Source organism: Alexandromys fortis, unplaced genomic scaffold (assembly GCF_014885135.2).
Source record: "Alexandromys fortis isolate MF-2015 unplaced genomic scaffold, M_Fortis_MF-2015_v1.1 scaffold_35, whole genome shotgun sequence".
Taxonomy (NCBI): domain Eukaryota; kingdom Metazoa; phylum Chordata; class Mammalia; order Rodentia; family Cricetidae; genus Alexandromys; species Alexandromys fortis.
This window is the reverse complement of record NW_026067913.1, coordinates 5496002-5509759: the sequence shown is the minus strand read 5'-3', so window position 1 is coordinate 5509759 and position 13758 is coordinate 5496002. Positions and strand designations below refer to the sequence as shown.

Below are 13758 nucleotides of genomic sequence, written 5' to 3'. Positions count from 1 at the left end.
AAAAAAAAAAAAAAAAAAAAACAGATGGCTGTTGAGTCTAGGGAGACGTGGGGAGAGCAGCTCACACCACGCCCCACACCCCCACACCCTTCTCTGCTGCCCTCGGGAGCTTTGTCTGCACAGCAGTAGCTCGCCTGCACTGCTGACGTCATTAAGATTTTGGTTATTGCCAAAATGCCTGCTCTGGCAGTCTACCGAGGCAGCCTGGGGAGACTTATCTCGGCAATGTGAAAATCTCCGTTTTCAGAAGCATTTTCGAAACCAAACATCTCACCTTCTGAATATAAAGATTCTATTGTGGTGTTTTCTTTTCTTGGGGTACTGTTTGGTTAATGTGAGACTCACTCTAGCTCTAAGCCTTTTGACCGTAAGCGTTCTCCCAGCTTCCTATACACTAACATTAATTAAGATAGTGACTCTCCCAAACGCCAAGGTGTCCCTCAAGTGCGCAGCGAGAGGAAACACATTTTCCAGCCATTTCTTCCTTTGCTCGTGTGATCCATTAACAGAGATTTTTTTTAAATTTATTTATTTATTTATTATGTATGCAATATTCTGTCTGTGTGTATGCCTGCAGGCCAGGAGAGGGCACCAGACCTCATTACAGATGGTTGTGAGCCACCGTGTGGTTGCTGGGAATTGAACTCAGGACCTTTGGAAGAGCAGGCAATGCTCTTAACCGCTGAGCCATCTCTCCAGCCCAACAGAGATTTTTCTGAGGGGCCTGCTCTGCACCAGGCGCTCTTTTTATCTCTGAGGACACAGCAGTGAAAAAGAAAAAATCAGGAAAAGCCCCTGTCCTTACGAGCTTCCATTTTCCTATGTGTTTTATCAGTGGGAGTGGGAGCTGACAGCAGCGCAGACCTTGGCGTGCTGGAGGGAGAAAGGTAGAAAAACCCATTATTTTTAGACAACGGTGATTTATTACATGCTAAAAACTGAGATAGGATTTGTTTTTTAGAGTAGCAGCCCAAACTTAGAAAAATGGAACCTGAGAGTTTATAAAGCATTTCTCATACATGATTGAAAGTATTATTAACTAATGACTGTCAGCACATTGCCCATCTAAATATAATAAAACATTATTTCAATATGCTTGTTCGGTGGCCTTCTTTTCGAGGCTTCTTGAGAGCCCCTTTGAGAACAGGGCACACTTTACTGAGTACTGGGTATATAGAGAGAAGCACTTGACATTTGGGTTGTGAGCCTAGGCTTTAATGATTGAGCCCTATCTTCAACTCAAAAGAAGCACTTCGTTAAAGTGTTTATTGAAATAAAACATTATAATCACACTAGTAACAAAGTTGGTTTGCAAACAGGCAAGAAAACTGTCTCCTTCCATTGTTTTAGGATTGTGTGATCTTTTAAGAAAATAAAGAAACTGCTAGGTTTCTGATCTTTTTTTAGCTATGCAGAACATAACTGTAATAACAACTGTAGAGTGACTAACTCTAGAATAAAGTTTGAATGTGTAGATATTTATTTACCTTGCCTTAAAAATTTATCTCAGGCTGGATTTTAAGTAGTGATGATGCTCCTGCCTCAGTTTCCAGAGTGTTGAGATTACAGGCATGAGCCACAACTTGTGGATTCTTTAATTATTTGATAATTGCTTGCATATCGTCTTAGGGTTGCTATAGCTGTGAAGAGAAGCCATGACCAAGCTACTTCTTGTAAAGGAAAACATTTAATAGAGGTGGCTTACAGTTCAGAGGTTTAGTCCATTATCATCATGGCAGGACATGGTGGTATGCAAGCAGACATGGTGCTAGAGAAGGAGCCGAGAGTCCTACATCTCGATCCACATGCGACAGGAAGTGAACCAGGTTTGGTGTAGCTTGAGCATAGAAGACCTCAAACCTTCCCTTCCCCCCAGTGACACACTTCTTCCAACAAGGTCACACCTCCTTCAACAAGACCACACCTCCTAATAATGCCACTCCCTTTGGGGATCATTTTCTTTCAAACCACCACATGCATAGTATGTAATGTGATTATATTCACCATTACCCTCTCTCATCTTCTCCAACACTTGCTGGGTCCTCTATCTCCAACTGTTCCCCTTCCATTTAAAATATCTAGTGACATGTGACTACATGCACATCTTATCCATCTTCCTGAATTTCTTTCTTAAATATAAATGAATCCACTTTACTTTAACAACATACATTAAAATACAGTTAAAATATAATAAGATACATCTCTTCTTAGTCTAAATGATTTACATAATTAATGTATGTAGTTTCTGGCTGTCTCGAATTTTTGGAGAAATAAACACTTCTTTAGTGTTATATGAGTTGCATTTTTTAAAAAAAGAGTCTAAAACACACAGAATTGTCATCATGAATGTCAAGGTTCATGGAGGACATACACAACTTACTTGTGGCGTGTGAGTCACAAGTACACCATAGGCTGGCTAGTTTCATATTGTATGAGTTGGGAGATTGTGGGATTCTGTCAGTTATCACTGAAAGGTGATCACAATCAGCATTGTTATATTACAACAAGAGCAAATGACTCCAGAAGAGCGGGTTTATCCCTCACCTAAATCAGGCTAAGTGATTTTGTAAGTAACAATTCCCAATGTGAAATATAGCCTGATGGGTATGAAACAGAACAACTCCATGCTTTTGAGAAAGTTATGTGAGTGATGTAGAAATGAAATGATAGCACAGTTTGCAGGAATTTCTGCTAGGGCTGAAGAGAAAGCTTCCATATCTGAATGAGACGTTCTTCACGGAGAGAATCCTTCTCATCCAGGCTTGGGTTCAGGCTCAGCTCTACTGCTGATCTCCACAAGCCTCAGTTTCTAGATTTGAAAGGGAAATAACAACACTCAATACATAGTCTGACAGGGTCAAACAGATAATGGATTTGAATTTGGGGGACAGGGAGAACACTCTAGAGTTGAAGTTAGCTAAGAACATCAGTAGGCTTTCCACCCAACAGATAGTAAATGCTTATATAGTTACCGTACTGGCTGGAGTAATGTTTTTGACGTTGTGGTAGAAGCCAAAATAAACCATGTTGAAAATTCCATGACGTTCCAGAGTTGCCGTAAGTCCTTTGTTGAGGCCCTGGATCCCCAAGCCTTCCTTCTTAATGATTTGCCTTGCATAAGCAAAAGTGGAGAGTTGCTGGTGAGAGAGAAGCCAAGCAAGAGACATCATCGTTGGGACCATGGAGCACAGCAAATTACTGCACCAACTTCCGTTCATGTCAGAATTACGAGGAACTGTTTCCGCAAACATGAAAAATCATGTTTATATCTGTGCTTAAAAATTAGAACTCTCTTCCCCACCCCGAAAAACCCCAGAACTTTATGCATATCAACAGTCTTTATAAAGAATTGTTGACAAAGGAAAAAATTTCCTTTTGTGCAGTTAGTAAAACTAATGTCATGCAATAATTATCATCACTTCTAATGTGTAAATGATTGTATCCAGTTCTGGATTACCTGCTCTAAAGGAGGGATTACCATATAGATACATTAGTAATCCATAACTTCATGTCATCCTAAAGGAATTTATACTTGGCTTCCCAGTTCAGAATGTTTATTTTATACATTGTTTGCTTTTATTCTGAGCTAATATTAAAATTAGTCTCAAATCCATTGTCTTGGCGATTTTGTAACCCATGCTAGTTTACAAACTGATCACGGATAACTAGCTATTGATAATACGTCTCTTCACGTCGGTGGGTAATCAGTGTGTGTATCACTTGCTGAGATGCCTCAGCGGCACTGGGAGTAACAGGTTATCTTTAATCTTTCCCTCCGCTCTGATTATTTAGGAGGTTGAAAAGCCTCACCTGCTGGAATCCAAAGCTGTTGCCCTTGAAACATGCTAAACAGGGCACTCTGGTTTTCTCGGAGGTTTTCAACTCCCTTGAGTTTGTAAGTGTCTGAGCGATTGTTTCCTCTCTGGAGGTACTCCACAAAGGACATCCCCCACTTTTCCTCTTAGCTTTTGACTTTTTCCTCCTGAGGCAAGCGTTGACATAATGTCTGTGCGGTGCTCTGCTGGAGCAGGCTGCTCGGTGGCCACAGCAGTGTGCCACACTTTCGACTCCACGTGTTCTCTTATCATTTGCAATAGAAACCATGTCAGCAGCTGAACAGAAAGGAAGAAAACCAACCAAGGCCTTTCGCTCAACTGGTAATTTATGCCATGTGATTACACAACATTATTTAATGTGCTTATTTATATAGTAAATGCTCTAGTTTTTGCTAATAAAAATTTTTAAAATTCCAACTAGCCACAGTTCTATAATTAGCTTTATCTTTATCTTTTTCACCTAGGAGGATTAATTATACGTCACCCTAAGCAAGCCCTTCGTTATACTGTGAAAATACCATGTGAGGCTGTCCCTTGAAGCAAGGAAATGCATCTCACGAGGAAGCCCAGAGAGCTCTCTTGAGGTTGGGTAACATCCAGTCTGTGCTCAACAGTGTGGGACATTTGTATGTGTGCTTTGGTGTGCCAACTAACACTCGAGTCATTCTAGTTCTCAAAAGGGATGAGAAACAGTCTACCTTGAACTCACAGATATCCACCTGCCTCTGCCTCCCAAGCACTGGGATTAAAGGTGTGCGCCCCTACTCTCAGCTTCAGCGGATATTTTTGCTCCCAAAAGGGTCTGGACAGGTTTTCCTGTTTTAAAACCATAGCTTGCTAAATCATTGAGATGACTAAGTTTATTTATTTATTTATTTATTTATTTGTTTATTTATTTATTTATTATGTATACAATATTCTGTCTGTGGTGCAGGCCAGAAGAGGGCACCAGACCTCATTACAGATGGTTGTGAGCCACCATGTGGTTGCTGGGAATTGAACTCAGGACCTTTGGAAGAGCAGGCAATGCTCTTAACCTCTGAGCCATCTCTCCAGCCCCGAGATGACTAAGTTTAAATGTTAATTTGGATAGTATTATTTCCCCTCATCTTGAAAACATATCAGTAAAATATTTAAATGGTGTTTGTTGACTGACCAGTCCATGAGATTTACTTGTATGGGTCCTGGGTGAAATACAGCTCATAGATTTTCTGAGTTTGAACGGTAACTGCTAATGATTAAGTACATCAGAGGGTGACAGACTAATTAGAAACAGGAACCTAAAGTCAGACAGCGCCAGGATTGAGCCTCGGCAACAACACTGACCAGTTTTGCTAAGTGTTCAACCCTCTCTGATTTATCTCCAGTTCACTTACTTGTACACAAGGATAACAATAGAATCCTTCTTATAGCATCGCTGCTATGGTTACTAAATAGGCGGACTTAGTCCAGTGTAAGACACTCACTGTATGTTTGCTTTTTATAATAACAGTAATTACTACTGGCAATAATAAGAAACTATGATAATAAAATAACGGGTATAAATTTCTTGATAGTTGAAGCAGTGACAATGAACTGGCAGCTTTCACAGAGGACTTGGGTTCAGTTTCTAGCAGCCTCAGGGCACAGACATACCTACAGGCAAAACACTCACACCCAGAAAATGGAAAGGCTGAAGCTGGTTGGAGGGGAAGGAAGGACATGCTTCTTCCAACACCTTCTGGCTGTTTTTTCCCTTTTCCAGACTCCTGGATTCTGGTAAAATCCTCTGGAAATGCACCCAGGATGAGAGATGACAGATGCACGCACTTCCTCCAAGGCCCAACCTCATGCAGGGCCTGGCTGAAGATCCCTTTTAGGCAGAGCACCTCCTTCAGGGCCCTCTCTCCTTTCTGCAGCAGCAGATCCTGGTCTGGTGCTGGTCCCCTTGTCAGGGACTCATTTGGTAGGCCCATGGGAAGGAAGGACTGTTGGGAGTGGAGGCTGGGAATGGGAAAGCACAAGAGCTGAACCTTCGCTGTGTGTGTGTGTGTGTGTGTGTGTGTGTGTGTGCGCGTGCGTGCGTGCGTTCCCAGGCACCAGAGATCACAGAGTAGGTGGTAAAGTCAGAGCTCAAACAGTGTTGTTTGAACCCTCTACTCAGTTCTGCCATTCTAATATGTTAGACTTTTTTTCTGTCACCAACCCTGTGGGGGTGCAGGTACCCTTACACTATCAGTATTTTGGTGGGAGGAGTGAGAGAATTAGTCTAGTTAAACAGTGTTCCTAAGGTAAAATGCATCTAAGTGTTTCCCCCTCCACACTCACTCTAGTAATAGGTGACAGGCTTTCAAGGGCTCTAATCCAGTTACTACCACAGGTAGTAGATACATAACAGTATATAAGGGTTTTTTTTTTTTTTGGAAAGTTTGGAGTTTTGGATAAAAAATGACCAGGATTCCAGTCCCTACAAGCATTAGACTCTGATAGACTACTATTTTGCTTCATCCGGGGATCGTGTGTCACACACATGTAAGCAAATACTCAATTAGAAAGGCAAAACGTGACTTCCACTTGGATGCTTAAATAGTAAAATGTAGAATCATTTTGACTAGATCTCTGTAAACACAGGAGATTTTACTAAACTTATTTGATTACTGGGCTTCCCTTTCCAAACAAAATGGTGAGTGATTAGCATCGTCAGCCAAATGATTCCAACACTGTCCACCCCAGCCTCAGGTCAATTTCCTTGGGAAATCTAGATTCAGTCCAATTTTCATATCTAGTTACCGACTGTGGCCCAACAGCATCCTAACTCTCCTAGATGCACCTTCCCCTGACAGCTTCGGAGCTGTGTGGGTTGGGATGCTGGGATGTAGGACATGTTGTGGGATGGAGGTGATATTGATGGGCAATGAGGGAAGAGCAAGCGGGTTTGGGAAGCTGGGATGTAGGACATGTTGTGGGATGGAGGTGATATTGATGGGCAACGAGGGAAGAGCAAGTGGGTTGGGATGCTGGGATGTAGGACATGTTGTGGGATGGAGGTGATATTGATGGGCAATGAGGGAAGAGCAAGCGGGTTTGGGAAGCTGGGATGTAGGACATGTTGTGGGATGGAGGTGATATTGATGGGCAACGAGGGAAGAGCAAGTGGGTTGGGATGCTGGGATGTAGGACATGTTGTGGGATGGAGGTGATATTGATGGGCAATGAGGGAAGAGCAAGCGGGTTTGGGAAGCTGGGATGTAGGACATGTTGTGGGATGGAGGTGATATTGATGGGCAACGAGGGAAGAGCAAGTGGGTTGGGATGCTGGGATGTAGGACATGTTGTGGGATGGAGGTGATATTGATGGGCAATGAGGGAAGAGCAAGCGGGTTTGGGAAGCTGGGATGTAGGGCATGTTTTGGGATGGAGGTGATATGGATGGGCAAGTCTGTCTTGAGTGCTGGAACGTCAGAGGTGAGCACCTGGCTCAGTCTGCTTTAACTTTGATTTCAGTGACTGTCAAAGGCTAAGAGTGAAAATTCCATGCTCTTCCATACATATGTTGAAGACCTGTAGCTCCAATTGACCACACCAAAGATCTAGCATAGTGTTTTGCTCTTACTATAGAAATGAGCGATAATATTTTGTTTTAGCTTGTATTTGGAGATATATGCTTATAAGTTGTGTACATATCATCAAACAGTTCCACAAATGCTATGGACCTATGAAATAAAATTGTCATTAAAAAGTCCTTAAGAAGATTAATAATAAAAAAAGAAGAACTCCGATGAGATGAACTAAATCACAGAAAAATATTGCAGAGTCTCACTTTTGTTTTTAAAGAGAAGCTAGTATTGGGGTATATCTTGCCACTCAGGGACCACATCCCCAGAAGAAAACCGTTGCTCTGTTCCTCTCTGTTTTCAATTGCCAATAGCTCCTGAGATTGCAGCAGGTCTTCATGAACCTCTTTCCTACCCATGTAAGCAACAAAAGCAAAATGTTAAACACACAGAGACAGAGAAGCAAACCATATTTACCAGGAAGACAGGAAGTGGGAAGATGTAGGTCAAAGAGCCACAGACGAATAATCCTAGAGATCCAAGGTTCAATATTAAGACCATCATTAAGGAGGCTGTACTTTTGGGGGAGGTTTATTAAATAAGTAGATTTTAGCTGCTCTTGTTACACAAAAAGTAACTATTTAAGATGATACGTTGATTTGCTTCAGTAATTAGTTTATTTTTATTTATGTGTATGTGTTCCTCCAACCCTGGGGTGTGTATGTGCACATCTGTGTGGGTGCCCACAGAGGCCAGAAGAGGGCATTGGGTACCCTGGAGCTGGAGTCATATGTAATTGTAAGCTACCAAATGTAGGTATTTAGCAACTGAGCACTGGCCCTCTGGAAGAGCCATCTCTCCTGCCCTGGAACCATTTTATTATAAGGATCCCTAAACATTGTCTTAGAAATCTCAAATATATACCATGAAGTTTATTTAAATAATAAAATTTGGAAGTTCAAAGAATACACACGGGAGAAAAAAGACTCTTTTGCCTAAATCATGCTTCAAGGTAGCACCAGGGCACCGATCCCTTACTCTTCAAGAGCCCAGTACTACGAACAAATCACAAAGATCCTATATGGCAGCCTGCGCTATTTTTCCTGGAGCTGTTCCATCTAACAACTGGCCAGAGTTGGCTCTGATCAGCTTGCAAGATCCCAGAGGTTTCAGGCATTGTTCCCTGGGTAAAAAGCTATCATAATGCGGCCAGTGGTACAGGCACGAGGGAAATCTTGATTCCTCCATTTCTAAGGCCAAGGAAGAGCTCTAAGCACACTATCAAAAGGTAGCACACCTGTGATCGTTAACCTGTTGCAGATGGCAAGACAAACGGTGCTGCCTTTTAATACTGAGGGGAGAGGGAAGAGAACGAGGTGAGGTTTGTCCAGTGGACTGAGGCTCTAGATGGACCTTAGGAGGAAGACCGCTTTGCTAAAGGGAAAGCCAGTTGCCACATTTAGGTAGGAAAATATACTGGCTCTTCAGGAGGGAGACAGTCATCTTCCCTTTTCATTACCCAAAGCAGGTTTTGAAGAATTTTCATAAAATTGAAAGAAAGAAAAAAAGGAAAGGAAAGCTTCCTTTCCACAAAAGAATAAAATGTGGAATTGGGCTTAAAAAAACCCAGTTACTTTAGTTTGGCTATTTTGTTAGTTTACTACTGGAGTTTATTTTAGTAGGGCATGCCTATGAACAAAAAGATACCTCCAATATAACGAGTTCTTACTAGTCTCTCTTTTTTCTTAGGTTTATTTATATTTTATTATATATATTATATTTACTTATATTTTATTTTATATGTATGACTATTTTGCCTATATGTATGTATCCATGTGTACTACATGCATGCCTGGTCATGAAGAGGGCACTAGGTATCATGAAACTGGAGGTAAGGATGGTCATGTAGGTACTGGGAACTGAACTCAGGTCCTTTGCAAGAATAGCTCATGCTCCTAGCCACGGTTCATCTCTCCAGCCTTGAAATAGTCTCTTTAAGCATTCTGTACCCGGAGGACAATCTGATGTCACAACCCTCCCCCCCCCCCCAGATGCTGATCTATACTGACACCAAGCTGCTGTCCCATAATCACTCATAAGGGACGGTGGGGGACACTATTCACCCCTGCATTGTTGGCAGAGAGAGAAGGAAGACAACAGTGTTGGGGTCAAAGAGACCACTGCCAGAAGGAGGCTGGCAAAAAGAAGGAGCCCTGGCTTCACCAAAGCTTCAGAAATGTTCTCTTTGGATTTTCCTTTGTGCTTCTTGATTATCCAGACTTCTTTATTCCAACAGAAGAACATGGTGGGCCACACAGGGATGCTCACGTCAATGGCCAATTCCTTAAGATTACTAGCATGAGGGGTCTTATTTTACCTGTTTACAAAATTGAAACAAACCTCAGCCTTACAGAGACACTGGAAGGATCTGAAATATCCGACAAGTACAGTGGAGGAGTTTACATGACGACCTGCAGGGTGAGATCAGAGAGAAGGGGTGGGATAAGCCAGCACTTCTCTGCTTCTCTGTTACTTGATTGATGAAAGCAATGTGTAATGCCTTAGTGGTTTATAACCACACACAACACATTTTCAATAGCAAATAAAAGGGAAAACCATGTAAGTTGTCTTGCAGTGTCCGGCACATAGATGTTCTATGAATGGGAGCTATTATCATTACTTCAAAGTCTTGGGTCTGAAAGCAAAAACCTAGGAGGGCTCCTGGCACAGCCGCGTGGAAGACTAAAGTCTATTTTCTGTGATTGATAATAGAGAGGCAGCTTGGCTGCTCGTTTCGGCTTCAGTGAAAGACGGCTATAGGAACAAATTCGCAGGCACCGTTCTCTGCTCTGCTTACAAGTATCATGGTCTGAGAGGAACAACGTGAACACTGAGTAGCACTCGGCAGTGCTTCACATGGGAAATGCAGAAGAATCTGAACTTGACACAACATTGTGAATGCTGGCAATGCCCTTGCCACTGAGTTCTCACACCTTGTCAACATGGTCGCACACTCATTCTACATGTCACCCAGCTGGTCACAAAACACACCTACTTACCTGGACCCTAATGCTATTAAATGACCTAATTGGTCTCTGGTAGATCACCAAGCTTCTAGAATAAGGTGTATAAAACTATATTTAGTGGCATTCTCAAAGCCACAAGCAAATCCTGAACTAATTAAAAAAATTCTATCTTTAAAGATTCACCATCGATTACCCATTTGTTATCTGCTCATCAAGCCTCAAAATTCTAATTACAGAGCAAGCAGGTAGAAGCCTAGTCCCTTCTTGGATCAGACAGATTTAAAGAGTAAATAGAAGTAAGGCAGGCCTTTTCAATTTTCTAAAGGTTCAGCTTAATATTTGGGGGTGAGAATGATTATGCTCATGTGTTATGTAGACAAAAACGACAGAGGAAAAGAAAAACCTGTGTCCCAGCCACACATCAGAGGCAAAGCCTATAGACCTCAAGGGAAGGAAAATAACGCTTTAGCCAAATAAGAACTTTGAAGTAGATTTCAAAGCAGAGAGGAAAACTGGGAAACAATTCATACAGGATTTTGCTCCTGGGGAGAAAGTCACATTTTCCGGGCTCGCAGAGAGCATGCCAAACATCCTTCACTTTAGCCCAAGTGATAGGAGGCTTCTGGTTCTTAGAGCTGCCCAGACAGAAACCAGCACATCCAGGGAGAGGACAGAAAGGGACTTCAGGGACAAGCCACAGAGGCACACTTCTGGCGACTCCGGAGGAGCAACACACCTCCAACACAGAAATCCGTGGGCAAGCTTAGTCCTAAGCCAAAGAGATTACGGATGAGGCGAACTCTTCACTCAGGTTTAGTTTGAAGGACAAGGGGAAATTTGGGTCTGTCTCGATTTTATCTGAACATGTTTTCATTCCCGCTGAACCAAACCGGAGCATGACAAAGCGCTGCTTACTCTACTCCCAACAGAAGGTGGAACATATTTAAATTAGAGACCAGTTTTCTCTACTTGCTGCAAATTTTAAGATGCTGGCCAAGGTTCTGGTGCTGTCATGGGCGGAAGTGCAGAAGGGATTATAGTCTTTAAACGATATGGTGGTGATTAAGAGCCCAGAGGAAGACAAGCGCACCTATTGAAATGTTTTCTCCACAAGTTCTAAGGATGGGAAGACTGTATTAGGAACCAAAGTAACCACAATTTCCTTTACATTTCTGGAATAGTTCATGGTTAAGCCGGCTGGGAAGACACATTTTGTGGGGAACATATTTTTGACTGGCTAAAGAATTTGCTAGACCACAGAGAACACAACCGGGGCTCTTGGAATCAGCTCAGTGCCTGCCCTGCCTGAGAAGGTTGGATGGGGATTAGCGCTAGGGGACCCAGCACTGTGGCTCCTCTCACTGACCTGCCGGTGGCGACACTAAAAAGAAAGGTTTTGCTTTCTCTCAACCTGTCCTTGGACCTCAGCAAGGGGGCCTTTGCTCTGGACCCCGCGCTTCAGAGGGCCTGGTTTCTGCTCTTTTTAGTGATGCCTCGCATCACGGCCAGAGGGCCGTCAATCTACATCCCACACCTTTTCCTAGACCGCCTTTCCTGCGGCAGGGACTCTGACAGTCCTTATGCCATGTCTTTAACACTCTACCCCGGCTTACAAGAAGCTAAGTGTAGTAGTAAATGTAGTATGGACTGCTGTTTTCTTAGGCTCCCGTCCACTGCAGCCCCGAGTCCCTCACAGCTGTGGGAACTTCTTGGAAAATTTCTTCTTTCAAAGATCACGTTGATTCACCACCTCAGGCTGAGGAAATAAGAAAATTTAAAATAACCTGTGTTGGATTCCATGGCAGCTCACATCCCAGACGTGAGGGGCAGCGAGGAGCGTAGACCGGATGCCTGAGAAGTTCACAGAGTTGGCAGGACAAGAGCTATCTGGCTGCCGAATGAACCTCCACGGGGAAACCCATTCTGTTTTTCTTAGAGGTGCTGAGCCAACCAGTCATTCTGCATGTAGCCATGCATGCATTGCTCTGCCACAACGACTGCTGAGTGACTGCAAATGACCCCAGCTTTCTGTGAACCCATTGTCTGAAGTGCAGCGGCTCCATGAAGGGGCCATGCGTGTTTATACCAGCCAACTATTGTAGAAGAAGAATATTGTTGTAGAATATTATTTCAAGGTGTGTTACTTCTGTTTATGCTCTGGAACATTTGTTTAGTGATGCAAAGATGTGTTTGTTTAAATAAAATTCACCTGCAGTAAGGAGGAGGTTGCGTCAGCAAGTAGCTGACTGGAAGTGATAGGGAGGAGCCAGGTGGGGAAGGGCTTTTTTTTTTTTTTTTTTTTTTTTTTTGCGAGTAGAAGCACAGTTTAAAGTTTATTCTACGTGTGTCCACAGATGCTTTTAAGGAGGGGCGAGGAGAAGCAGGAGGGCTTCTTGGGAGACTTGAGGAAGTGAGCTAGGTGCTTGCTATTCAGCCTCTCTGGGGAGCAGAATTCCACATCAGTCTTTGAATCTTGAATTCTTGAAAGGGACAGAGATTTCGATAAGGAGTCAGTGCCTGAGGGAACAGAATTTCCACAGGCCAAGACTCTTGTGGGGCTGTGCTGCTGGGCAGAGATGCAGTTGCTGATTAGGATAGCCTTAGCTTAAAAGACGGCAAGAATTAAAAAAGAAAATAACAGAATACCTTGTGGCCTCTTGAAGTGGCCTCAACTGTTTCCAGTTTCATCTCTAATTTCTGCTGCAGTTCACAGCCAACAGATTGCTCGTTACTACTCAGTACGGTATTGGACCTGCACTGTAATTTAATCCTGGAAGCAGCCTGAGAGCCGGCTGCTCTCGCTGGGGTAAAGCTTTAGGTTCACCGATCCTCTTCTTTCCCATTCCCTACCTTCCCAAACTCTGTTAATGACTCTACTGCTCTCTAACTTCTATGGGTTCAACCTTTTCTAGAGTTCACATATGATTGAGATCATGTGACACTTGCCTTCCTGTGCCTAACTTATTTCCCTTAACATAATGTTACCACAAAGGAGGGGATTTTCTTGTGGTTGAATAGTATTCCACTTTGCACATGTGTGGCTTGTATTTATTTCTTCACCATTCACTGGTGCAATCGACACTTAGGTTGATTACATGAAGGCGTAAGTCATGAACAAGGCCACACCAGTTTGGAGTTATGATTAATAGGGTGTTATTTATTTAAAGGGGAAAACTTACAGATCACCGTCTCAGACAACAGCCATCTGCACAACCAGGAAGTGAGTCTAGTCTCCGGTGGAGCAGGAAGTGAAGAGATCTAGCAGAGGAAATAGCCGCTTTTTTAAAGGGAGAGAGGCCACGCCCCAATGGGCTGGTATCACAGCAGCTATTGGTTGGAGGGGCGGAAGGACCTCCCGCAACA

At 43.0% G+C, this 13758-nt stretch overlaps 1 protein-coding gene across 1 annotated transcript in view; it reads right to left on the bottom strand.

Moving 5' to 3' along the window:
• The window catches only part of Slc25a21 (solute carrier family 25 member 21), a 144215-nt gene that overhangs the window by 25528 nt on the left and 104929 nt on the right, over nucleotides 1-13758 (bottom strand). Inside the window, 1 exon segment of the mRNA XM_050138825.1 lies at nucleotides 2973-3137. Coding sequence (XP_049994782.1) covers nucleotides 2973-3137 — 165 coding nt within the window.